Source organism: Pleurodeles waltl, chromosome 1_2, assembly GCF_031143425.1.
Source record: "Pleurodeles waltl isolate 20211129_DDA chromosome 1_2, aPleWal1.hap1.20221129, whole genome shotgun sequence".
Classification (NCBI taxonomy): Eukaryota; Metazoa; Chordata; class Amphibia; order Caudata; family Salamandridae; genus Pleurodeles; species Pleurodeles waltl.
This window is the reverse complement of record NC_090437.1, coordinates 361373390-361400491: the sequence shown is the minus strand read 5'-3', so window position 1 is coordinate 361400491 and position 27102 is coordinate 361373390. Positions and strand designations below refer to the sequence as shown.

At 43.9% G+C, this 27102-nt stretch overlaps 1 protein-coding gene across 2 annotated transcripts in view; it reads right to left on the bottom strand.

The window, feature by feature from the left end:
* Window positions 1-8419: 8419 nt before the first annotated feature.
* FKTN (fukutin) overlaps window positions 8420-27102 on the bottom strand; it is a 121633-nt gene continuing 102950 nt past the window's right edge. For both annotated transcript variants that reach the window (XM_069239832.1, XM_069239841.1), the window contains exons 8-10: window positions 26869-27002; window positions 15189-15316; window positions 8420-9269 (exon numbers count right to left, since the gene is read on the bottom strand). In XM_069239832.1, the coding sequence (XP_069095933.1) occupies window positions 9056-9269; window positions 15189-15316; window positions 26869-27002 (476 nt within the window). In that variant the 3' untranslated portion in view covers window positions 8420-9055. The remainder of the gene's footprint in view (window positions 9270-15188; window positions 15317-26868; window positions 27003-27102) is intronic.

Below are 27102 nucleotides of genomic sequence, written 5' to 3'. Positions count from 1 at the left end.
CCCCACCTACAGTGACTTTGTCTACAGCTAAGGACTGCCCCATGGCCATCTCTGGGGCTTGCGCTAGGATAGTGCTGTTTTTGTTGGTTTTCCCCTCCCTCCATTAGCTGTACCCTTCCTGGCTCGTTTTGTGAGAGGGGGGGAAATGCCGGCATAGGTGGCACGCCGTACCTCTTGGGACGCTCCCCTTCTCTGCCTGTGTTACATTGCATTGAGACAAACGATTGAGCTACCTGTGGGTTGGAAACTGTTGGGTCGAGGGAGCAAGACTTGGGCGCAATAGGTTCATGAAATTCTCAATAGAGGCAAGGTGTCCCATTACCTCTGACATGTCTGTATCAGCCTTCTTTTTCAGTTGCCTAGGCATTTTTTTATATATCTATATATAAATCTCCCTGCAAAACTACGCTGGTGCTGAAAAATGAGCCAACAATAAAAACTTCCTACCCTGAAATGTAACTCACACCAATAGCTAAACTGTCGTCCAGGAATTCCTAGGAGTTAATCTTACAGGCCAATACAAACTTTCCCCACAAGGTGGCAACAGTGCATCAAATTCAAATGCTCCACACGATGCCAGAAAAAGAACCGGGAGAAAAAGCTGATCGTAAATGCTTTTCTTTACATTCCCAAAAATAGGTGTGGGAAAGTTGTGCCCGAGCCGCCAAAGTTAGTCAATGCAATTTAAAAAATAAAAGCAAAAACCAACTTCAAGCTCCACTCCAGTGCCCCTGTATACTGCCCTCAACTGGAAAAAAACACCTTTAATGGTGTTAAAAAACACGACGACAAAAACTGTCACTGTGCGCTAGTACCAAAGAACGCCCCCTGCCCTACAGCCTCACCACGAGCCCTCAATCCCACCCACTTTACCTCCAGGGACCGACTCCCCAACTCTCCTCCCCTGGACGATGGCACAAGAAAAAAAATGGGAAAAGTTATTTGCGACCTTCTTCACTGCTGGACAAGTGCGCCGCCGTCACCACTGGGTCGCAGGTCAGCAGCCCAGTTTCAAGGGAGCCAGCAGGAAGGGATCTCAGGTGCGGAAACACTCAACGAGAGATAAAGCGATACCACAACAAACAAGCATTTGCAATGCAACGGGTCTCGCATTTCTCTGAGTTAGAGCTATTAGCAGTTGTAAACCCCCAACCGGACTTTTCTTGCCACATTAAATGGGGGGAAAAAAAGAGCGCAATCGCGCTGCTACAGTTCACTCGTAGTGACACCTATCAGCAAAAGTGCAATTATCTACGTAACCGGCAAAAGTGCAATTAACTATGTAACAGAGTCGATGTCATGCAAAGTAGACGACTTCTGCCAAGCAAGATCGCGCTGCGAAAAAAGATAAAAAGCAGTCCCGAAACCGGATGGAAAACAGCGAGCCCGACATTTTTTCAGGACTTCGTCGCTGCGCTCGAGTAGGGCTAACCACCGGAAAAGGCATGACGTATGCATGCCTTCCACTAATGAAAGCAAGCAGATTTTAAAGGGCAAGCCCAAGAACCAATGAAAGACACTGACGTGACAAGGACGGGGCTCTGAGCCCTTTCCTAACCACTAAAGCGTCTCGCAAGCGATACGCATGCGACGCAGGCTCGACCCTAAAAATGGCTCCTCCAAAAAGGAGTAACATCGGCGGTTGGCAGGGGCACAGAACTCACCATGGCAAGGTGAGTTTACCAAACTCGAGGCCATGTTAAAAAGCTCCACCTGTGCCCCTGTCGACCACCCAAGCAACACCGCTGACCCCGACAAGCGAATAAACGCTAAGTGCAGTAGGCTCTAGCACGCAAAATTTAAACACAGGCGCCAATGGCAAAAGTGTGTTGGCAGTAACCCCCCCCCCCCAGCACCCGCCAGGCATTGCCCCCAACTGTAGCCGTAGCCCACCTTTGCAGCTTGCCCCTGTATTTCAGTCTCGTGCATCCTCAGGATACTGAAATCAGTCCTACCTGCTGTTATAGACCATAAAAGCTCACTTTGTTTTCCTATTCGACTTACTGTATTCCTTCTCAATTACTAAATTCACTGGAATATGCCCAAAGCCACCATAAGTGGGCACTCGGTACTGAGGACAACATTCGTACAATCAGTTAGCTAACAATAAATATCGAACATTAAATGTACAGGCTCATTTTCGTTTGTTCTTTTATTGTCCATCATGTTGATTATTCCTTCAGCTTCTGCAAGCCCTTTCTGCCTTCTAATTCCATTTGACAGATAAATCTCCGGTACTTTTGATATTGCTGGCCCTCAAACAGTATTAATCTAGTTCCTACATTCACAGGGAAGAGCTCCACGTAGGCACATTTCAGAATAAGACCAGTGATGTGGTTATTTTAATGAAGAAAAAAAAAATCCTCTACAAATTATGGGGCAGATGAACAAACCATTTTACCGGTCGCAAACAGCCCGACTGGTAAAATAAATTTTTCCATGTACAAACGGCAGAATGTGATTTGGTAACTTGTTACCGAATTGCATTTTGCTTTTGCGATTCGGTATTAGGAAGGGGTGTGTTTTGGGCATCCCTTCCTAAAACCAAAAAGCACTGGCATGCATGAATGTTTTGCGACCATGAATGCGGTCACAAAACATTTGCAGTTACCACCAACTTCAAGTTGGTGCTAACCATTCACAAACAGGCAGGGGTCCCCAAGAGACCTCTTCCTCTTTGTGAATAGGGGTGCAAAACTTTTTTCAGAGTAGGGGAGTAGTGGTCCCCTTCTCTGAAAAAACAAAAAGAAAACGTGTTATTTTCTTTTGTAATGCATCCTGATTTCCTTTAAGGAAAACAGGCTGCATTATTTAAAAAAAACTGTTTTATTTAAAAAGCAGTCACATGGTGGTCTGCAGTCCCCAGCCGGCCACCATCCCTGTGAGTGTGGCCATTCCCAATGGGGGTCGCAAATTGCGACCTACCTCATGAATATTGATGAGGTAGGTCATGTGCAACACCAGTGGTAATCGCGAACAGTGTGCTTTATACTGTTGTACATTTTGTTTTGGGATTCGCTATTTGCGATTCCATTGACAAAATGTCATACATCTTGTGAGAAAGTAGCCTCTTTCTAGCCTTGTTACCCCCACTTTGGGCCTGTTTGTGAGTGTATGTCAGGGTGTTTTCACTGTCTCACTGGTATCCTGCTTGCCAGGGACCAGTGCTCATAGTGAAAACCCTATGTTTTCAGTATGTTTGTTATGTGTCACTGGGACCCTGCTAGTCCGGACCCCAGTGCTCATAAGTTTGTGACCTATAGGTATGTGTTCCCTGTGTGATGCCTAACTGTCTCACTGAGGCTCTGCAAACCAGAACCTCAGTGGTTATGCTCTCTCTTTACAAATTGTCACTAACAGGCTAGTGACCAATTTTACCAATTTACATTGGCTTACTGGAACACCCTTATAATTCCCTAGTATATGGTACTGAGGTACCCAGGGTATTGGGGTTCCAGGAGATCCCTATGGGCTGCAGCATTTCTTTTGCCACCCATAGGGAGCTCTGACAATTCTTACACAGGCCTGCCACTGCAGCCTGAGTGAAATAACGTCCACGTTATTTCACAGCCATTTTACACTGCACTTAAGTAACTTATAAGTCACCTATATGTCTAACCTTTACCTGGTAAAGGTTGGGTGCTAAGTTACTTAGTGTGTGGGCACCCTGGCACTAGCCAAGGTGCCCCCACATTGTTCAGGGCCAATTCCCCGGACTTTGTGAGTGCGGGGACACCATTACACGGGTGCACTACATATAGGTCACTACCTATATGTAGCTTCACAATGGTAACTCCGAATATGGCCATGTAATATGTCTATGATCATGGAATTGCCCCCTCTATACCATCCTGGCATAGTTGGCACAATCCCATGATCCCAGTGGTCTGTAGCACAGACCCTGGTACTGCCAAACTGCCTTTCCCGGGGTTTCACTGCAGCTGCGGCTGCTGCCAACCCCTCAGACAGGCATCTGCCCTCCTGGGGTCCAGCCAGGCCTGGCCCAGGATGGCAGAACAAAGGACTTCCTCTGAGAGAGGGTGTTACACCCTCTCCCTTTGGAAAATGGTGTGAAGGCAGGGGAGGAGTAGCCTCCCCCAGCCTCTGGAAATGCTTTCTTGGGCATAGATGTGCCCAATTCTGCATAAGCCAGTCTACACCGGTTCAGGGGACCCCTTAGCCCTGCTCTGGCACGAAACTGGACAAAGGAAAGGGGAGTGACCACTCCCCTGACCTGCACCTCCCCTGGGAGGTGTCCAGAGCTCCTCCAGTGTGCTCCAGACCTCTGCCATCTTGGAAACAGAGGTGCTGCTGGCACACTGGACTGCTGTGAGTGGCCAGTGCCACCAGGTGACGTCAGAGACTCCTTGTGATAGGCTCCTTCAGGTGTTGCTAGCCTATCCTCTCTCCTAGGTAGCCAAACCCTCTTTTCTGGCTATTTAGGGTCTCTGTCTCTTGGGATTCCTTAGATAACGAATGCAAGAGCTCATCCGAGTTCCTCTGCATCTCTCTCTTCACCTTCTGCCAAGGAATCGACTGCTGACCGCGCTGGAAGCCTGCAAAACTGCAACATAGTAGCTAAGACGACTAGTGCAACTCTGTAACGCTGATCCTGCCGCCTTCTCGACTGTTTTCCTGGTGGTGCATGCTGTGGGGGTAGTCTGCCTCCTCTCTGCACTAGAAGCTCCGAAGAAATCTCCCGTGGGTCGACAGAATCTTCCCCCTGCAACCGCAGGCACCAAAAAGCTGCATTACCGGTCCCTTGGGTCTCCTCTCAGCACGACGAGCGAGGTCCCTCGAATCCAGCAACTCTGTCCAAGTGACTCCCACAGTCCAATGACTCTTCAGTCCAAGTTTGGTGGAGGTAAGTCCTTGCCTCACCTCGCTAGACTGCATTGCTGGTAACCGCGACTTTTGCAGCTACTCCGGCCCCTGTGCACTTCCGGCGGAAATCCTTCGTGCACAGCCAAGCCTGGGTCCACGGCACTCTAACCTGCATTGCACGACTTTCTAAGTTGGTCTCCGGCGACGTGGGACTCCTTTGTGTAACTTCGGGTGAGCACCGTTTCACGCATCCTTGTAGTGCCTGTTTCTGGCACTTCTCCGGGCGCTACCTGCTGCTACCTGCTGCTAAGAGGGCTCCTTGTCTTGCTCGACGTCCCCTCTACCTCCTGGTCCAATTTGCGACCTCCTGGTCCCTCCTGGGCCACAGCAGCGTCCAAAAACGCTAACCGCACGATTTGCAGCTAGCAAGGCTTGTTAGCGTTCTTTCGGCGGGAAAACACTTCTGCACGACTCTACAAGGCGAGAGGGATCCGTCCTCCAAAGGGGAAGTCTCTAGCCCTTTGCGTTCCTGCAGAAACCGCAGCTTCTTCTGTCCAGTAGAAGCTTCTTTGCACCCGCAGCTGGCATTTCCTGGGCATCTGCCCATCTCCGACTTGCTTGTGACTTTTGGACTTGGTCCCCTTGTTCCACAGGTACCCCAGATTGGAAATCCAGCGTTGTTGCATTGTTGGTTTGTGTCTTTCCTGCCTTATTCCCCTATCACGACTTCTTTGTCCTTTGGGGAACTTTAGTGCACTTTGCACTCACTTTTCAGGGTCTTGGGGACGGTTATTTTCCTAACTCTCACTATTTTCTAATAGTCCCAGCGACCCTCTACAAGGTCACATAGGTTTGGGGTCCATTCGTGGTTCGCATTCCACTTTTGGAGTATATGGTTTGTGTTGCCCCTATCCCTATGTGTCCCCATTGCATCCTATTGTAACTATACATTGTTTGCACTGTTTTCTAAGACTATACTGCATATTTTTGCTATTGTGTATATATATATCTTGTGTATATTTCCTATCCTCTCACTGAGGGTACACTCTAAGATACTTTGGCATATTGTCATAAAAAATAAAGTACCTTTATTTTTAGTATAACTGTGTATTGTGTTTTCTTATGATATTGTGCATATGACACTAAGTGGTACTGTAGTAGCTTCACACGTCTCCTAGTTCAGCCTAAGCTGCTCTGCTAAGCTACCATTATCTATCAGCCTAAGCTGCTAGACACCCTATACACTAATAAGGGATAACTGGGCCTGGTGCAAGTACCCCTTGGTACTCACTACAAGCCAGTCCAGCCTCCTACACATCTGGCCCCAAAATACTGGGAAAATAACACTGTAGGCAAAAATAGAAATACAGCTAAGCGCATGCAGAAAGTTGGTGGTTGGAGGTGCATTGGCCAGGGAAGACATTAGTTACAATTCTTCATTAAATACATATTCACCTTCCCGTCTTCAGGAAGTGGGGATCTAATTGCGATGCCAAAAAATAAACTTGCAAGTATCAGAATATATCTTTGATGAATGTGTACATCCGATGATGTTTTGGAAAATAATGTAAACATACACTATTCAACCCAAACATAATTCTTACAAAAACATACAGAAGGACGACCACCCACGTGAAATCACGCAAATACAATAAGTAAGTCTCTTGCTCAAAGTTAAAAACTAGACTTGTACATAATTGACAAACACTGAAAAAACAGCTCCGAAGTAAACGATTACAAACTAGACAAAGTTATTATTAGTAATAAAACATCATCGAGTGTTTGTGAATGTTTAACATTAACTCGAGGGGTCTCAATTCGCATAATGTTTAATCTCTTATTAAACCGTGTCCTTTACATGAATGTGTTTGTGGTTTGTTATTTTCCAGCTTGCTGCTGGTCGCAATTGTTTTATTCTTCTCTCCTGCAGTCTCCAAGTCCAAAGGTCAATACAGCTCTTTGGTCCCAGCAAGTCATCTCTCAAACGTGGTTGTTCAGACTTAACCCAGCACCAGTTGAGTTGGAAACAAATGCTACGGACCTCACAAGCTTGGCTCAGGACTGGCACCACTTTTTGAGAAGCCACCGTTCCTTTTCCTCGTGGATGGGCATGATTTTACATTCTGTTTCTCAATGTGCTCCTTCCCTTAACCTCACTGTTTTAATCACAGGCAGAATGAGGATATGATTTGAGGGGCAAATTCTTCTGCAATTAAAAAAAAAAATCACAAATGCTGTGTATATACACACATTTCTTTGGTGGCAAGGTTCCAGAAAATAAGTCTGTCTCCCAGTGGTAGCACACAATTCCAAGTCAGCAGGCTGGGGACATTTTAGGTACTTTGCTGGGGAACAACGAAATGTAAATCTAATCAATAACACATTAAAGGTACCTTCATAGCAGACGATGCAGTAATCTAAAGGGTGGTTACAAATCTTACAGAATTTGTGGCAGCAGAAATGAGGCACACTCTCTCCAGACGAACATTACCAAATGATATGGGATCAGATTCCAGATGTACACGATAAGTGTCGAATTTTGGACAACACTGACTGTCACAATTTAATAGATGGCAACAAAAAATAAGAACAAATTAAATATCATAACTTGAGACCGCTCAAGAAAGGGTCTGAACAAAGTCTCTCAATGAACAGCAGGAAATTGTCACTAGCTCACTTCTTTCTTCTAGGGAAAAAAGAAGCAAAAGACTAGAGACAAACAGGTTTCTCAAATATTGGTTGAGACGTGGAAAAAACAAGACCTAGAAGAAAAAATGTCTTTCAAAGTCTACTGACGATAATGAAAAATGATCCTTGACAACACTGAGAAGGAAGCGCTACTCTGCTGTGTCACGTCCACGACTGTAGTTTAAAAGCAATGACATGATCACATTTACACTAACATAATGATGCAGGTAGGATGCATCTAACACAAAGGTTTGCACGACAAGAACAATTAAGTTTCTGTATTTAGTTTGTGCATCTCATTTGCGTGATCACTAATACAATGATCATACAGCAAGGAATTTCCTTCTAAAGAAAATTTGGCTGAACATGGTGTTTAGAACAAACCAACATACAAGCTTTCTATGTAAAAAGTAAATGGTGAAAGAACAGTGCCTCTTACCTATATGTGTTTTGTAATCATGGTGCATGGACCAGAAAGCCATAGTTATTGTGTAAGATATGCCACTATCGTAGGCTGCCCAGAAAGTACAATTAAATACTAGGTTTTCTTAAAGAACTAGAAATATTAAGATCACTTCTTGTTCTATCATTAAACTGCTTTTCATAAAAATCTAAAATACATTTAATCACAGTGACATCCTTAGAAATCTATATCACTGTAGTCATGAACCCCTGCATGGAAAATATTTTCACTGATTTGCATCTAAAATTTGGGAGCATGGTGTTGCTGTCTTCTGCATTCAATTCTGCAAATTCATTCAAGCAAAATATACTATGGTCTCTCAGCCTTTGATTTAGGAGGCTGGGGTGGAACATTTCCTAATAGCGACAGCCGGTTATCATGATTATTATACACATAAAAAAGTATTCATTCAAACCTATGACATCAATCTACAGCAAGTACTGATACACTTAAACATTTATTAATGTAAGGCTTCAAGTCGTGTCATAAAATGTGAACTTTGCTGTTATGACTTTACTGTTGACAATCCCAAGTTTGATGAACCTTTTAACAGCCTAGAAAATGTTTGCTTCAGTTTATCGGCTGATGTTACAGAGGACAGAATGAAACAGAAACAAAAACAACCAAACTTTTTGCAACAAAGCACAAGGATTACTTTGCACCTCTCGGTCATCTAAATAAAGTGATAACTATTTTTTGCTGCCTCTAGTACTTCTATACTGATCGGGTCAGATTTCCCTTTGATCATTAGGCGTGTATTTTATTCTAACACTCGGACTCGTTGCTGTGACAGCAATGAACAAAGAAATGCATACTATTTACAATAATGCTCCGAATAATACTGCAATTTTCCAAAGACAAATTGGAATTCATAATTTCTCTTAGCTGCGGTATGAGAAACAAGATAATTTAAGTAGATTTAGTTCTATCATACACAGTATATTTTAAAGACACATGGAAAAATATGAGCACATTGGTTTATGTGCAGTAAATCAACTACAAACATGAAACCGAAGCTTGCTGAAATTCTGAGGAATATTTGTCCGTCTTTGAATCGAAATTAGCTTCATCTGGTTACTTTCAGTACAACTGAATGACATCATCCCATTCATCAACATGCCACATTCCATTGGGTATCACATTCGGAGGAGACCTTTTCCAGTCCCACTCCTTTACAGGTACGTCCCAATTTTTGCCATAGTTGGCTTCAATGTAACCAAGTGTTTCACAGGGTACCCGTACCTTCATTTCAAGGAATTCTGTCCAGCACAATGTAAATTTAGGAAACAGGTACCTAAAGAAAATAATAAAAAAGCGTTACTGAAAACTGAGAAAAATATGAAAAATGTGATTCCCAAAACTACTCAAGCTTTGGAAAAGCACAATGCAAATCATCATACAAATGTGAAATAAAGTCTTCCTCATGTCAACTTATGTGAAATAAAGTCTTCCTCATGTCAACTTAAAAGTCACACAACAGCACCAGTAGACAAAAGTCCACCTTAGCATCACACCCAACAAATTTCGACACTTTCAAGAAAAGAATGACTACTAAACAGGTAATTTTTAATCTTCTTCCTCCACACTCTTCGACTCAATCGCAGAACCTTAGAAACAATACTGCTTTGCAAAAACAATTCTATATGTAGGCACTTGATAGACATTTCAAAGTGATATAATCGAACTGAAATTGAAGCTCCAGACAATTCATCTTGGAATGTTTTTTCCATTATGAAAAAAGTCATTCCAAGTGGCCGCGGGTGCAACACCATGCACGCACAAACACAGAAGGGCCATCATTGAATATTTTTTCTGAAAGAACATAACATTTCAAGATGGCCACCCATGCGTGTGCATTTGTGGTGACACAATAGTGGCTATGTTGGAATTTTAATTTACCATTCTGTGACGGTCAACTGCAATTTTTGAACAGTAAATTAAAGACTATATTTAGGGTATGCAGTAAGCACTAAAAGAGGAAAATAAAGGGCCCGGTAGCAGTGTGCAGCTTCCGGGATCTCACAGAAATAAAAATAAAAACATTAAAGAATTGAAGTGAGTTTGGAAAGGTGCGGGAGCCAGCAATGCAGTATCATGCAACTGCAGGCCCTCACACAAACAACTGGAAAAAAATGTATTACAAAAATGTTCTAATCAAAGTAATGAAGCAGGGGTGGGGTGGGGAGCAGCAGGAGGAGTAACGTCAAGGGTAGGGGCGGCGAGCTGAAATTAACTGGATCCAAGAGAGACAAAAGACATGCATTCCTATAGGGCGATGACAGATAATTAAGAAGAAATTCCCTCAGGTCATCAGTGGAAGTCTACAAGTCATCCAACTAGAAGTGACGTAAAGAAGAAATGCTCCAGAGGCAGGGCAAACACAAGAATAGGGATGAAGGACACTGAATATGGAGGAGGGAACTGCGACAGAAATGAAACCCATCGCATTATGAGTAAAGGCCTAACCCAAAGCTATGTACATTGCTCAGAAGTTACTAGGTCTTCGACAACAAACAACTAAAGCTGTCTGCAGGCAAGACTTAAACAAGCACTGCAAAGCCAACAGCTCAGGCTCGGCAAGCGGATGTAATGGTTATTTCTTTTTATTGCAAGCACATGCCACAAAAAATAAAAATAAAGCTAACTAAACATGGTAGCATATGCTTCCCACAAAAATTTCAAACGGAAAAAAATAACCACCACATACATTTTTTAATAATGCAAAATATAAATGCTTCCTACCATGCAGGCTTACTTAAAAACAGCAATAGAAACCATCTTTCCTTTAATTCGCAAAGAAAAAGAATGGTCTCCATGTCACACAGGAAAGGTACTATTGCCTTTGAATTATTGGTACCTGAAGATATAGTCTAAAGACACAATTATGACCAAAAAAGGATAAATAAAGCAATGGAAAAATAAATTATGGGCTCACCAGCACTTGACAGTGAACTGCACTTCTTTTAAGGCAGAGGGTCACATGTGATCAGGTCAAATGCTGTCACTCAAAGTTTACAAGACTGATTGAATGTGGTGTTCCACTGCCTTGAGCTGAAGCTGGGGTGTGTTATGTGCCTTTCTTGCTTTAAGCCTCTCATGACATTAACTTATTAAGTTCCTCCTATAAATGTTAACATTTATAAATGCATGTTCTATTTAATATTTTCTCATGTATATCCTTTATATCATGTAATGCTCTAAGGTAGGCGGATAGCGCATCAACAGTGTTGGACCTGACCCTTTTCCAGGGTCATTCCCCAGACTTTTTGCATTTTGCCTCCTTATTTTTCTGACCTTTGTTGGCTGACGTTTTGACTCTGAGCACTTTTTCACTGCTAACCAGTGCTAAAGTGCATGTGCTCTCTCTTACAAATTTGGTATGATTGGATTATACCTGATTGGCATATTTAATTTACCTATAAGTCCCTTGTAAAGTGGTATCCCTATACCCAGGGCCTGTAAATTAAATGCTACTAGTGGGCCTGCAGCGCTGTGTGCGCCACCCACTGAAGTAGCCTGTCAAACCTATCTAAGGCCTGTTAGCGCAGGGCCTGTGTGTGCAGTTTCCTGCCACAGGGACCTGGCATCTAAATTTACTTGCCAGGCCAAGAACTCCCCTTTTACTACATGTAAGTCACCCCTAAGGTACGCCCTAGCTAGCCCTTTGGGCAGGGTGCCATGTATGTAGAAGGCAGGACATGTGCCATGTTGCGTGGCCTGTCCTGGTAGTGACAAACAGCCTAACTTGGTGTCTCACTGCTGTGAGTGCTGCCTCCTCATAGGATTTCCTTGGAAATGCCCTGCCTTATGTGTAAGGGGTATTGTCTGATTTACGAGGGGTAGCGTAGGCATGTTTGGTATGGTTGTGATAGTGGTGAGAAATGCTGCTTACTGGTGTAGGTGTATTTTTTATTACTATCACAGAAATGCCACTTCTAGAAAGTGCGCATTTATCTGTGCTTATAACTTTGGGGTTTTGCAGCTTGTCTCCAATCCACGTCTGGGCAGACTGACAGTTGGGGCTTTGTGCATACTTCTCAGACAGCCTGAACACAGGGAGGGTGGAGGTGTCACAGAGGTGCATCTACATATTGTAAAGCCTTCCTGGGCTGAGAGAAAGGAGAGGCGGGGCACACCTGCATTTGTAAAGACTGTGCCCTGGCCTCACACAATAGGGTTGTTAACCCCCACTGATGTTTGGAGCCTGTGGTGAAAGGAGAGAGGGGACACTCCCAGAACCAGTTGTAACTGGCTGGAACCTCCTCTCCCTGCCATTGTAAGACACACTGTAAACCCAGTATAAGTACAGGGTAATTTTCCCCACAATTTGAACACTCTTGGAACTTGAAACTGGACACAGAACGCTGATGCATGGACTCACCAGGAAACCACCTTGGACTGCTGCTGTTGTTGTGCTGACCTGTGCCCTGCCTGGTCACTAGGAGGAACTGCCACCATCTGCACCCCTTGTGCTAGCCTGTAGCTGGGCCCACCAGCCCTGTAATCCTGCTTGTTTTGTTGCCCCTGACCCCTGTAACACTCTCTACCGCGTTTTCTTTAGCGCTGCCAAAGCGCTGCTTTTGGCAAAAATCACCGCCGAAGCCCAGGCTGCAGGTTTGGTCTTAGCGCTGTGAAAAGCACTTTATTTGGAGCCCAAAAATCACCACCGCAGCCGGGCTTTGGGAAGTCTCTTTAGCGCGAGGTCCGCGCTCATCTTAGTGCCCCCGGGGCACACAAACAAAGGAATCGGAGCAAGCGTGCTCTTCTCGGCGCCCCCGAGGCACGTCCCGCTTCTGGGAGTGGCCCCGGCCCACCAGCTGCCTCCAGTTCTTCAAGGAGCCTCCCGGCGGCCTGGGAGCAGCTCCTCATACTTGTGCACCACATCGGGTGCGAGCGAATGTTTCCTCTGGCCCCCGGAGGGGTCCGAGTTTCTTCCCACGTTGAGGCAGGACTCGGGGAAGGCGCAGGGAGCGCCCCCCTTCCCCGGTCGCTGCACTAGGAGCGGGACGCTCCTGTTATTGGGCATTTTTCTTTCCTGTTGGAATCGGGAAGGGAGACCTCGACGGAGGTCCCTTCCCGACTTTGCCCCTATAATTGTTGCTGGGCCCCGCACGGCCCCCACCCCACGGACAGGGTGTGAGGAGGCCGAGGCAGGCCCCCACGAAGAACGCAGGCCCCCAGAGGGGCCCGTTCAAGAGGAGAGGGTGCCAACCGCCCCTCTGTCCTCCAAAAACATTGCGTGGCCCCCGTTTTGCGCACAGGAGCGCCGGGGGCCCCCTATGCTCATATTTAGGCACTAGGAATGCCTCTTCAACTGGAAACAGGTATTTTTTTAGGGAATCTAGGCTCTAGGAGCCTAGTACAGACTTTTGGTTGTTTTAGATTTCCTACCTGTTTACGGTTCCTACATATACGTGCTAATGTTCCTTTTTATGGGCATGTCTAGCTGATATGTATTTGTATGACTTGTGATATATTCTCTAATGTTCCTTTTATGGGTATTTAGGAATTGTTCATGACAAGTGCATATAACTTTTACCTTAATTCCTGACAACTGCTAAGGTAGCAGGGTATTACTTACGTGTAATGTTGGTCTAATTATGTTTTGTGCAATACAGATTATTTTTACATAGCTCAGTGTTGTGTTTATTTTGTGGTGTACATTTGGCGTCACGTGTGTTGTGCCTCGGGGATAGGCCTGACTGCTAGTGCCAAGCTACCAAGGGAGTGAGCAGGGGTTATCTTGGACGTGTAACTCCCTAGCCCTGACTAGAGTGGATAGGTTCTGCCTGGCTGAGGTGCATACCCTAGCCACCCAGAAACCCCATTTCTAACAAACAGCTCATGTTATCTATTCATATAATGTAATTTATAAAGCACAGTAGATTTAGGAAAATGTGTAGGAGAAATTAATATTTCTTTTTACATCACAAATCACGAGGCCTAGTTTTTTTTCATAATAAAATTGACAAAAATATGTAGGTCTGATAAATTGACTTTTTTAGGGAGAAAGGATCTTCAGATTTCCAAGATAGAAGTTGCAATGAAGGTCATGCACCGACGCTGTTGGTGTAATCTGTCTTATTACCAGAAACACGTGCAACAACAAAAAGACAGACACAGCCTAGCTTCCTACAGCAAGACTACAGACTGAAAAACATCAACTAGAAATGAGTGACAAACGTGTTAGAAAGTCATCTAGGAACCTTGTTCTAAGGTACTTCTTGTTGCGTAGTGCCTAGCGATGAAGGAATTCTATGATACCATCAAAAGCTTGATTCAATCATTGATCAAATATTAAGAAGCTCAAATGATATGCTGCCAATTTCAGTTGTATTTTTGTCTGTCGCATTATTCCTTTTCATCGTTATTTATATTTCTACAATAACGCTAATTCATTGAATATGCACTAGACCTGTGCTTTGGCATTTAATGAAGACTTTTAAAACAGTCAACGTTGATTTTTGTGTGACCATCTGTGGGTAAAAGAGGCTCTATAAATCACTCGGAAAGTAATCAGGATAATCGTTGTACAATACGCATTATCGTCAAACAAGGTGAGGGTAGTGCCTGGGTCACAGCCCGTCTTTCATGCTCGTTTCTTGGTGAGCTGGTTTATACCCGTGCTTGCTATTAAGTTATGAAAGCTACCTGGGCCGCATTTGCATACAAACTCGCAAAAAGTATCGTCTAGGCAGAAGAAAAATGTGAATGAAAATTGACGAGGTCAATGGATAAAGAGGGTTGATCAAAAGTCCTCGTACGAGTATACATATGTATTTATAATTTATGATTTTTTGGATGAGCTGAGACAGAGCTGTCTCTAGGCCAGAACTAAAAAGCAAGAGGCTCAGCCACTGGGACGTTCCGTAAGGCCTGCCATGACAGAGGGGTACGGTAGTCAGTGGCCTAATTGTTATAGAAGGCACAAACTGAAAAAGCAATGTCAGGAGACAACCTGAATGCCGAGAGGCCGATACGGTGGATATGAATACACTGGGCCCATCACACATAGGAAGGTGGACAAATTCAAAGTTCAGGTAGCTAAGGCACAGAAAATTGGATAAGCTGCAAAGAAATTAGTGGAAAAGAATACACATTAGCCGCCGACCTAAAACTAGTACAGGACACTACAACAAAACTGTATTGTGAAGGGTAACAGGCTATTAACATGATTATATCTCTTACAAAGTACAATAAAAGTTGCACTCACTTAAATTTTTTACCACTTTTGGCTTGGGTGCCTCCATTCCATATGTGGTCCACTTCTTCATAGAAGAAAAAAATATCCAGTTTCACATCTTCTGCTCCCTGAAACGAGAGTTCCAAGCTGTCCTCTACCTGTACGTGCGACCAATACATTGTTATAAAAATAATAAACATATTTTCTAAGAAAGGAAACTAAATCACAAAGGCACAGGCACTGTATTAATTTATAACAACCAATTATAACTGATAAAGCAACAGTGCGATTGCATTAAAAAACAAGAATTACACTGAAAACCAACTATGAAAATCTACCGTTTCTCACCACTACCAAAGTGAAAAACAGTAATTCAATATGGCACTAGAACACTCAAAGTGGTATGTAAGTGCTCTTCTTAGCAAAAACATATTGCTGACCATGGGACCTCTGTTTCAATGTCTACTTAAACAATACAAGGTGGTAAAATGTACTAATGCCATTTTCCATGGATATCCATATTCATACACCCGCGTGGCGTGAGGGGCTTCAATCAGACTACACACATTTCCAGCTCCGGACCTGCATGCTGAATGTGCCTACAGACCCTCCAACAACTGCAGGGCAGTCACTGAATCATGTCTTGCTACTTACCCCTTTCATCCCATCTGCTAAAGGCAGCTGGCCCAGGAAGAGTTTGGTGTATAACAGAGAAAACCTACTAGAAGAGAACATGCAAATTAAGGTAGGGTTTGGAGATTTTCACGTTAAGTATCTCCTGCCACCTCGAAAAGCATGGTGTCTCTGTGAAATTGTCTATACTGGGACAAGTGCTTTCTCAGACCATCTTTCTTTTTGTTCAATGGTTTGTCCCAAATAAAATAAAGCTTCAGAGAGAACACGGTTTTCTCAACATATGCAATGCAAGGTGCCAAATAAGACAAGCGCACATCCATAACTTCAGCAAGGGCAGCGAGCTAAACCACTGCTCAGTGTTTTAACCAGCTTCCTATACCACTCTAATAGGATCCTAGCTCAGTGCGGGAGAGTTCCTGCCCCCACACAAGCAACAGTAGCAAATATGATGGTCTTAGAAGAAGAACTGCACTGGAAGAGCTCCAGGACATTCGCAGTCTTTCAAAGGAGTAAGACGTTTTCAATAGCACTCTTTTCCCATATCGTCATCATTCAGCCGAATGCACTGCCTCATATTCAGCTTGACTCTATGGGAGGGCACAGATGCTCCGACTGTGCTTTAACCTCTTTATTCACTCACATAACAGTTGTGACAAAATTCCAAGTAGACTAAATTTTGACACAACATGAAAAATGTCTGAAGTTCAACCAATCAGTCTTCTTTATGTAATCCCTAAAGATCAAGCTCTTCCTCTTTCTTTGCTGCTCAGTCATCCAGACGAGCTCGTTTTTCTCACGACATATGATATGGTACGGGCCTAATTTCATATGCTTGACTTTGCAGATGCAAGTGATGTAGTGGCACCTCTTACGTAGGTGTGCATTTCATGCTCAATCTGCAGGTACTTGCCGGCGGACTCTTTAGTAATCTGAAGACACCCGGAGCGGGCCTGCCTCTGTTCGCAGGCTTTCTGCCCTCCGGCAACATGCTTGTGGGCATAGAATAGGGCACACAACTAAGACAGGTGCCGTGGCCTCTGTGCACTGACAGGAAGAATTGCAGTAAAAGCCGTATGCTGCAATGAATGTTGAGAGAGCATCTTTGGAAATAAGACATTTCTGTGCATGCTCCCGCCCATTCCCGGCGTGTTGATCTCTTCCACCAGCAGTGGAATGTTGTATTCTGAGGGCTGTTACTGTTGACCGGGAAGATGAAGGTGCTACGGCCCTAGGTAACACCTTCCAACGCGGATGTTTAGATTCTCTTTTTTTAAGTTCCTAGTGAAAGAGGTGTACACAGCGCGTGCATGGTTTTGGCTTTCATCAGTGTACTGATTCTCGGGTTTTATTTTCTTAGATATATGAGAAATCCATACAGTTCCATCGAGCATTTGCCCCATAAGTGCCAGAAGAGATGAGACCTTTAAATGTTTGCTCTGTTATGTTCACTAGAAATCTTCCTGATTTTAGGTTCCCTTGGCTATCCTATGGGCTTTTTGAGAATACTTACACACCTCCACACTATTAAGTAGTAATCACAGTAGATCTTTCTATACCAGCTTTTAAGAAATAAGTCTGTCCTTAATTACATTTTAAGGGTTGATTTCGTTTATTTTGTATGTTCAGAAATGTAGCATGGTCGCCTTTCGAAGTACCATTATTTAGCTGCCGTATTTGGCTGAGTTACGGACTTGTGCATTTTCAAGTGAAATTACCGACATATTAAACAGGTACTATATTTGAGATCAAGTTCCTATAAAACTTTAAAAAGGCACATTTCATCTATTTTAGGGATACTGAGTAGTCTTTATCTTGTATAGCACCTTCTTTCACAATAAGCACACACGTGGGACAAGTTCTCTCCATTTGGTGTTTTCAATCTTTTACATGAGTTCTGACCGAGGTCCACATTGCTCGTTTATCACTCATGTTAAGGTTTTAGTTAAAGTTAGTGTTCAAGATCATTTCTCACCACATAGGGGGTGCTATGTCTCATTTTGTTAATTCTGGCCATGCCTATTGTTAGTTTATACTGTATATTTTGGCAGCAATTTGTTTGCCCAGCAGTATGCTATGTATGTTTAGTTTAGCAAAGTACCCTACATATCAAACAGATCTACTATATATGATGGCTCTCCTGAAGAAGGCATGTGTTTGCCGAAACGCGCGTAGAGAGCAATATAGAGAGTAACACCAAGGAAAGAAGAGAGCAATGGATACAATAATATAAAGGAAGACAAGAGTAATAAAAAAGAAAGTAAAATGAAAGGTGTATCGACAGAAAAAGGTATAAATATGAAAAAATAACAAAGAGGGAAGAATACATATAAAACTTGTGGATAAATAGTATTCTTGTTGGTAAACCGGAAAAATAAATGTATGTATATCCTGATGTCAAAAGCTTCAGCTGTGAGCTCTCCTCTCCCATATATATTAAATCTTATGATCTGCAATCATATTTGGGATTGTGATATGTGTAACAAAATACTGGATTGAATAATAATTTTGGAGTGTATATTTCAGAAAGCGAAATATTGATTACTAAGTTGTGGTGCATGACAATTCATTTTAATGATGGGAGGATGTGTGATTAATGAGTGGGGAGTTAGCGTTGTGTAAATGGTTAGTATGCAGTAGAATGAGAGTGGATTGACTAACAATTATGTGATACATTTTTCAATGATTATGTTATACATTTTTCAAGGTAGAATTGTATTGTCACGTACTGAATGAACATATAAATGTTACAACACTGCTTGAGCATCAAAAAATAAAATTGCAACAAAATATTAACAAGGTTACAAGGGTGTGAAATTACTAAAACCCGACCTCTACGACATATTGTTTGGGGTCAAGGACAACACGTTTTTATGTTTATCTTTTCTTTGGGACAAGTAGGCCCAAACCCCTGCAGCACAAACCCGTTGGCTGCCAGTTTACAGGGAAGCGAACTGTCTGCAGTCGAGGTAATATTGTGTCCATATATTAATGCTGGGCAAACTTGTATTTATGGTTCATTAATGCAAAGCTTTTATTATTATTAGGGTGAGAGCTCTAAATAAATGTTGTAAGCTCACACTGCATAACTGACAGTGGTATATGTCTTTGCAATAGTGCAGAATTATGGCTTTCATGAATTCACAAGACTATAGAAGAAGACCAGGAAATCATACTCCTAGAAAGTATTTGTGAATTGTATTTTAGCAAGATCAAATATGCATATTGTACGAAAGTAGCCTCCTTCTAGCTTGGTTCCTCCCACTTTTGCTTGTTGTCAGTGGGTTTGATTGTGTCTATTGGGATCCTGCTAATCAGGACACCATTAGTTATGCTCTCTCCCTTAAATTATGGTTATTGTACACTGGTAACCCAGTATTTCACCCACAATTGGCATACTGGTGCCCCCTTATAAGTCCCTAGTATATGGTACCTGGTACCTAGGGCATTGGGGTTCCAGAGGATCCCTATGGGCTGCAGCATATCTTTTGCCACCCCTAGGGAGCCCATGCAAAGGCGTCTACAGGACTGCCATTCACCCTGTGTAAAAAAGGGGCATGAACCCTTTCACTGCACCAGGTCACTTATAAGTCACCCCTATAGCAGGCCCTCTAGCCCTGACTGAAGGATGCAGAGTACCTGTGTGAGAGGGCACCCCTACACTAGCAGAGGTGCCCCCACAACCTCCAGGACCATTTTCCCAGACATCGTGAGTGCGGGGACGCCATTTTACATTTGTACTGGACATAGGTCACTACCTATGTTCAGCTACATAATGGTAACTCCAAACATAGGCATGTTTGTTATCAAACATGTTGGAATCATACCCCAAGGCTTTTGCAAGCACTGATTGTATGATTCCATGCACTCTGAGGGCTCCTTAAGAGGACCCCTAGTATTGCCATTCCAGCCTTCTGAGATTTTCCAGGCAGCCCCAGCTGCTGCCACCTCTCAGACAGGTTTCTGTCCTCATAGCTCAGGAAGGCAGAACAAAGAATTTCCTTTGGGAGAGAGATGTTACACCCTCTGCCTTTGGAAATAGGTGTTACAGGCTTGGGAGGGGTAGCCTCCCCAAGCCACTGGAAATACTTTGAAGGGCACATTTGGTGCCCTCCTAGCATAATCCAGTCTACACCGGAACAGGGACCCCCAGTTGCTGCTCTGGCGCAAAACTGGACAAAGAAAAGGTGAGTGATCACTCCCCTGTTCATCACCACCACAGGGGTGGTGTTCAGAGCTCCTCCAGAGGGTTCCTGGCTTTTGCCATCTTGGATTCCAAGTTGGCAGGGAACTCTGGGAGCATCTGAGTGGCCAGTGCCAGCAGGTGACATCAGAGCCCTCCCCTGATAGGTGCTTACCTGTTTAGCTGACCAATCCCCCTTTTAGGACTATTTAGGGTCTCACTCTTGGGTGGTTCTTCAGATTCGGATTGCGATACTCCTACAGGAATCCTCTGCATCCTTTAACAACACCTACTCACCAAAGAAACTGTATCTGGACCCTCTAGGAACTCTACAAACTGCAACAAAGAAAAAAAGACAACTTCAGCAACATTGGAACTTCAGCTCCTGCCAGCAACTGCAACTGTTTTTCAGTCGTGCATCCTCAGAGGAGAGCCTGTCTTCAGCCTGCACCAGAAGAACGAAGGAATCTCCCTTGGAGTGAAGGAGTCACTCTCCTGCTTCAGCAGGCACTTCTCTGCAACGACGACGGGCTGCATGGGTCCCTTCTCCTGACGAGTTGGGTGGATCCTGCATCACAGGTGGTGGACTGAAGTGATCCAGATGGTCCTGACGTCCTACTGTCCAGCTGTGGTGGAGGTAAGAGCCTATCTTCCTACGCAAGACAGTACCCTGTGCACCCAGTGTTTTGCAGTTGCCAAGGCTTGTTGGCATGCTTCCACGAAGTTCTTCCTGCACTGTGCAGCTCTGGCCCCAGCAGCTTCCTGCGTGGTTCTCTGGCGGCGTGCGATCCTTTGTTGTAGTGCTGCATGGGCCTCCTTTTGCACCTTCTTTGTCCCGTGCTGTGGGACTCCTGTGCGCGCTGCCTGGTCCTCAGAGAGCTCTCTGAGTTGCTAAGAGCCCCCTCTAACTCCCCCTCCTGAGTAGAGTCCACCAGGTCCCTCCTATTTCCGGGGAGCGCTATTTTCTGCTAACCGTGAGCTTTGCGTGTACCAAGACTTGTTGGAGGAATCCAGCGACACAAACCAGACTGCAATCATCCATCTGGCGTGGGACATCATCTGCACCAACCAGGAACCCACACCCATCTTCTTGGGTGCAGTACTGACTGTTGTTCTTCAACCGTGGTTCTTCTTTTGCACCTTCATCTAGGTTAGCAGGGACTCCTGTTCTCCCTGGACTTCTCTGTGCTTCTTGGACTTGGTCCCATTTTTCAGGTCCAGGAATCCACTGTTGGTGTCTTGCAGTCTCTTCTAGTTCTTGTGTTATCTTCTTTCTCGTGTTCTTGTCTGTTCTAGGAAAGTTACTGTGATTTACTCCTGCCTTCCTGGGCTCTGGGGTGGGTTCTATTACTTACCTTTGGTGTTTTCTAATACTCCCAGCGCCCCTCTACACACTACACTTACCTTGGTGGGAAACCGACATTCGCATTTCACTTGCTTAGTATATGGTTTGTGTTCCCCCTAGGCCCTTTTCTAACTATTGTGATTTTCACTAGTTGCACTGTTTTCTAACTGTTTTTATTGCTATTTCTGCATACCAGTGTATATAATTTGTGTATTACTTACCTCCTAAGGGAGTATAGTCTCTATAGTATTTTTGGCATGTGTGTCACTAACATAAAGTACCTTTATTTTTTATAACTCTGAGTATTTTCCTTCATGTGTGTGAGTACTGAGTGACTACAGTGGCATTGCATGAGCTTTGCATGTCTTTTGAATAAGCCTTGGCTGCTCAGCTACAGCTACCCCTAGAGAGCCTGGCTTCTAGACACTGCCTACATTTCACTAATAAGGGATAACTGGACCTGGTATAAGGTGTAAGTACCAAAGGAAACCCACTACAAACCAGGCCAGTCTCCTACACATATGTAGATTTGCTCATGCAAAAATCTATTGAGCGTTTACAACTTCACTTAGCCCTCAACCACTTTTTTTTTCCCAACCCTGGAAGAACTTCCATTTCGGTAATTGCCAGTAGTAAATGTCCAACCTTTCCCAGTATGCTATAAGATTAGAGAAGAGCTGATGAAAATCCTTAAAATATGCAAGTTAGTAGGTTTGCACAGACTGAAAGGCATTCAAATCCTGGAACTATTGCCTACAGCTTCCTCCAACCCCAGTATGTAGATCTGCAGAAAGGTGGAAAAATAAGGAGATTGCCAGTATCCAAGCCCTGTTATGGTATTAGCTCTGGCATATTCAGGGAGTGCAGCCATAACCTGTCGCCACACTACATGAAACAAAGGGACAAGTAGATTTGTTTTTTACAGGACAGGTAGATTTATGAAGTAACCTGTCCCATGGACAAGTAGACATTTTAATACATTCAACACCTATGAAGTTTGCTGGATATTTTTTTAAATTTGCAATGTCTTCCTTGTCCCAGGAACCAATATAGGTGCCAGAGGGTCCCTTTCTGAGAAATTAGTGCATTCTAACCTTTCCTTGCATAAAGACATGACTGCACCCATCCTCCTTCTTAAATGCCTGTAAGGCCTCAATAAGGGGTATGAATTTGTCTAACTGTGCCTTTCCTTCAAGCTTGAGGCCTTCTCTTAGACCTGCACTAGAGAGAGCACAGGTTCTTCTCCAGGAACAGCCAATGCACCCTTTCAAGGGTCTGAACTCTACAGCGTGCATCTGGGCCTATCCCAGTGACCGAAAGGGCCTAGAGAAATGTTTGTCTTACTCTCAGAGAGTAGATGACTGGATGCAATGGGCAGGGGAGGGTTGATGAGGTGTACGGCGAGGACACCCCTTCTCTGGCATGGTCTATGTAATGGTGGACACCTCATTGCAGAAGGCAGTATCCCAAGCACCAAAGCCACTGAGCAAGTAATTACTACAATAAGTGCCCCCTGAAATGTCGCTTTTTACTTTGGTAGGAGCTCCGGATGTGGCAGGGTACTCTAAGAACAGCAGCAAGGGCAAGAAAAAGTAAGACCCTTCCCCCACGTAATGATACTTTCGAGAAGGCACGAGAAAACATTCTTGGGAAAAAAAGATCACATGCGTTGGGTCTAGTACAGTCCGGCGATAGGTGGACTATTCTGGCGGTTCCGGCATCGTACCTGGACGCAACACCACTATACTCACATTTTTTGATGCTGCCAACACAATGCACAAATAGGCCTGTGTGATCCTACTCAACACCGAAAAGGCATCTGATTGAGTCTATTTGGCTTTTTATGGGGTTGTCAAGACTGGAGAAGTTCTGTCTGTTGCGACCAGGACTGTGGAATAAGGGTCTGTCAGCCTCCCATGCTGGGTGAGAGGACATTACCCAGGAGAAGCAAGGACACTTGAATGCAGTATCAGCTTCAGCCTGACCCAAGACCGTGGGCCCTGTGAGGAGAAGGAGGCTACCTGGAGGAAGTGAGGTCCACTGGGGATAATACAGAGAGGATCCAGGAGGCAAAATGTGACATTTTGGTCAGTTGAGAATAGTGTGCTTAATGGGTTGTCTGCCTGTGTGCACTGTGCAAGACCCATATGCCAAGTGGAGGCCGCAGAGAGGACTGGAACACCACACTGATTGGTTCATCTGCTACTGTGCGAACCACCTGATGCCTGGAGGGTGCCGCTGTTGAGAGATAGTCACCACTCTTGTCCCATACTACCACAAAGGGAGGGACGTTGCCATTGGTAGTGCTGAGACTCAAAGAGGGCTGCTGCCTTATTAATGCTGCTAAATGATCCCGGTATGCCAGGAGGGGATCGCAAAGACAACTTCGGCCCATCGGCTTGTGTGTGCTGTGAAGATCCCCTGCACACCAGAAGGGGACTACAGTCCAGGAAGAGGGGCCATCGCTCTAGGACAGTGTGCAGTCAAAATCGCCTAGCAGGTTGTGACCTGCGTAGTTGAAACCACATTTTGCCTGCCTGATTCCAGGAGCACCCAAGACCCACCCCAGAGAAAGAAGAAGACTTATTGCTGGATAGCAGGAGCGCTGTGGTATTCTGTCACTCCAGCTGCAGATGCCAGAGTTCAGCTCACCAATGGGCCAGGAACACACCTGGGGACTCTGGTCCACCATACAAGTCTGTTGGGCTCTGGGGAAACTTGGTCGGACTGACGCATGCAGGAGCAGGAACACATGGAATTTCACTAAGAGCCATCAGGGAGCTTCCAAAACTTTAATTTGCTAGCGGGCTTAGCTTGGATGTTGCCTCACTTACATAGACGAGCAAGTAGGACAGAATTTGACCCGGGTAACACTAGCAGGCCTGCCTTAATATATATATATATTTTGCAGTGTGTTGTATCATACTTTGTGTTAGTAGATGAACATTCCTTTTTACATAAAAACAAGTATTTGACTGGACAACCATTTATTGGGGTCGCTGGAGGTATCTTCAATTGTGAGTCTGTGCTCGCCTTACACTAACTTCCTCCCAGAGAAGCCTTGGTCTACTAGGCCCACGCTACCACCAAATCAGGTGCTGAAGGGGTACTTGCCCAGGTGCTCAAAGTTCCTAGTAGGCCTGGCACTGGAATAACTGGAGTTAAAGGCCTCAGGCACCATGACTAAGCCCAGTAGCTCCAGCTTGCCCCGTGGCCCTCTCAGAGGGGTTCCGACAGGAGGAAAATCATCAAATCAGGAGAAAGGAAGTGAGAACGGCAACAAAGTCACCCAATCTTAAGCAAGGGGATGGCCCAAAAACCACTCGGTGTACATGTAATGTATTGGACAAAATAGGTCTCCAACAGATAGCTAATGTTACCTATAGCAGAGGCAAAAAAAAAGAGGTTGGGCCCTTCATATATTCAAAAGTTACTACTTTGCATTAAAGAGGGAGGTTATCCCAGACATAAGACAGGAGTTCTCTATAGTAATTGTCTCAAATATGGCAGAAGACTTCTCTATTTGGTTTTGCTCAGAAATGTAACAGTCTATCACAACAAAGAAGGGTTCCATTTAAATTCTTCAAGTATTGTGCCACAACTATGACCTGTTGCTCATGAAACTCTACTGTACTGTGGATCTTGGGTTTCCACCACCATGGAGCAACCAGAATTTTTTCAAAAAATCTTACGCACTCACCTTTGGAATGGGAAATTAATACAATAAAAGAAATACTGTATGCCAACTATGGGGGACATGGTAGGTTTAAAATCATTTACAGAAATGGAAGAATTTGGTCTCCTTTTTCGGAGTAATATTTAAAAGTATGGCCAACAGCGAGGCTTGGTGGCAGAAATCATTGAGGGGATGCACTAACCTGTATACATATGAAGTTGCATTTCACACACAAAAGAGATAAGCAAATACGAGCAGCTCAGTAGTGTCATAATATATGACCAATGAAAATAAGTTCTAAATGGACAAACTACCTTGGAGGTGGGTTTATTTAAGCAGAGTGTGAACAAATTAATAGAAAAACTCATTGCAATGAACCCAAATTCCCCAAATTTACCGAAAACCACGAGCTTTGGTAAGCTAGCAGGCTAGAAATACTTAAGGTTATGAGATCCTGGGGATTAGCATACATGAATTGTGTCTGTGGGGACTACCACATATTTCTCGTATGTTTCATTTTGAGATTTCAGCTGCTTTCAGTAGCTGGGATGCCTAGGTGAAACACCACAATTTATAATTCGGAAGGGATTTGGTAATTCCTGCAAACTTCCTCATTGGAATTAACAGCCCTCTCAGAATGAGGGCCCGAGAAAAGAAACCCCAAAGCAGGACCCTACACATTGGACTAAAATCTATTTGATCTACAAGTGTCAGAATCAAGGAATCCATTTGTAACGGTTCAACGTGCCCTGATCAAATACAGCATTAGACGAGTCTCATTCTATTCTGGACAATCACCTCTTTGCATGCAAAAAGTCTGTTCCCTTATTGACTTCCTCTTGCGATCAGTTAAGTGAAACCTTGCCATGAGTCTGAACATAAGTGATGACGGCATTTCTTTTCTTTAAAAGTGTGAAAATAGTTGCCTCTCTCCAGGACTTTCGGAGCTATCATATTGCTAAGGACATGTTGGACAGGGTGCACAGAAAGCAGGCTCATATGTTCTCATGACAAGTGCTCATTAATTAAATGATATAAAAAAATAAAGTATTAGTGAGGGATTATTGCCTTTGGTCGAGGGTACATTAGCGGGTTTACATGACACTTCATTCATTCACCATTCTTAGGCCATGCCTCAAGAGCAAATGCCTTAAGTTAGAATCTGTACTTCCATTTGGCCTTATTAAGCGCACAGATATTTGGATATTATAGCTAGCATCAACATCTGGGTGTCAACGTTTTTTAAGGTGGGGAGGGTTTTGTCAAGCTAACATTTAAATAATCAAAGCCAATACAATAGGTCAAATCTAATACAATATTTTCACCCACAGTCCCGTTTAAAGACATTTTAGCTTCTACAGTACAAGGCAAGTACGAATATGTGCATCCATATTAGAAACATGTAACTATGTTCCAACTGAGCCAATGCATAGTTACTGATCAGTAATTTTCTCTTTTGCAGCATTGCTTCATTATAGGCTCAGGTTCTGTGCAGACTCTAAAGCAGTACTGTTCTTCCTGAAGAGAGCGGACTATGATGAAAAGCAGGGGTAGCAGCAAACATATTTCTTTAATATTATCTGCCTGACCAGCAAATAGCTTAATTTTCCGCATAATGCCATCATGAGATGAGTTACACCAGTGGTTCTGTATTCCCTGGAGTGTGCCCTAATCTTAGTCTACTGGCTTTTTGCAGACCATTCTTATTCTCAACTTCAACTGCTACAGCGTCAATTTTGCTTTTATGATCCCAGATGACAGTGTACAGTAATTTGACTCTCTGTACAAGTATCTTCTCAATCATTTCAATTAGCACTATGGAAAGTATGGGAAACTCAGCTCAAACATACTCAGAAAGTGTTGCAGTACTAACCTTGCCAAACTTGTGTTTGAGAGGAAGGCCTGCCTTCTGGAATGCCGGAATAATATCAGATTTATAGTCCTGGATAAATATCCCCAAATCGACATCTTTACTGTACGGAATAATATTGCACTGCCTGTACCAACCTATAAAAATAGATAAGCAGACACATCAGTAACTTAATATTTTAAACTGTAACTTGTTCCTTTACCATTCCCTTTTAGAGTTCTTCATTTGCTGGACTGC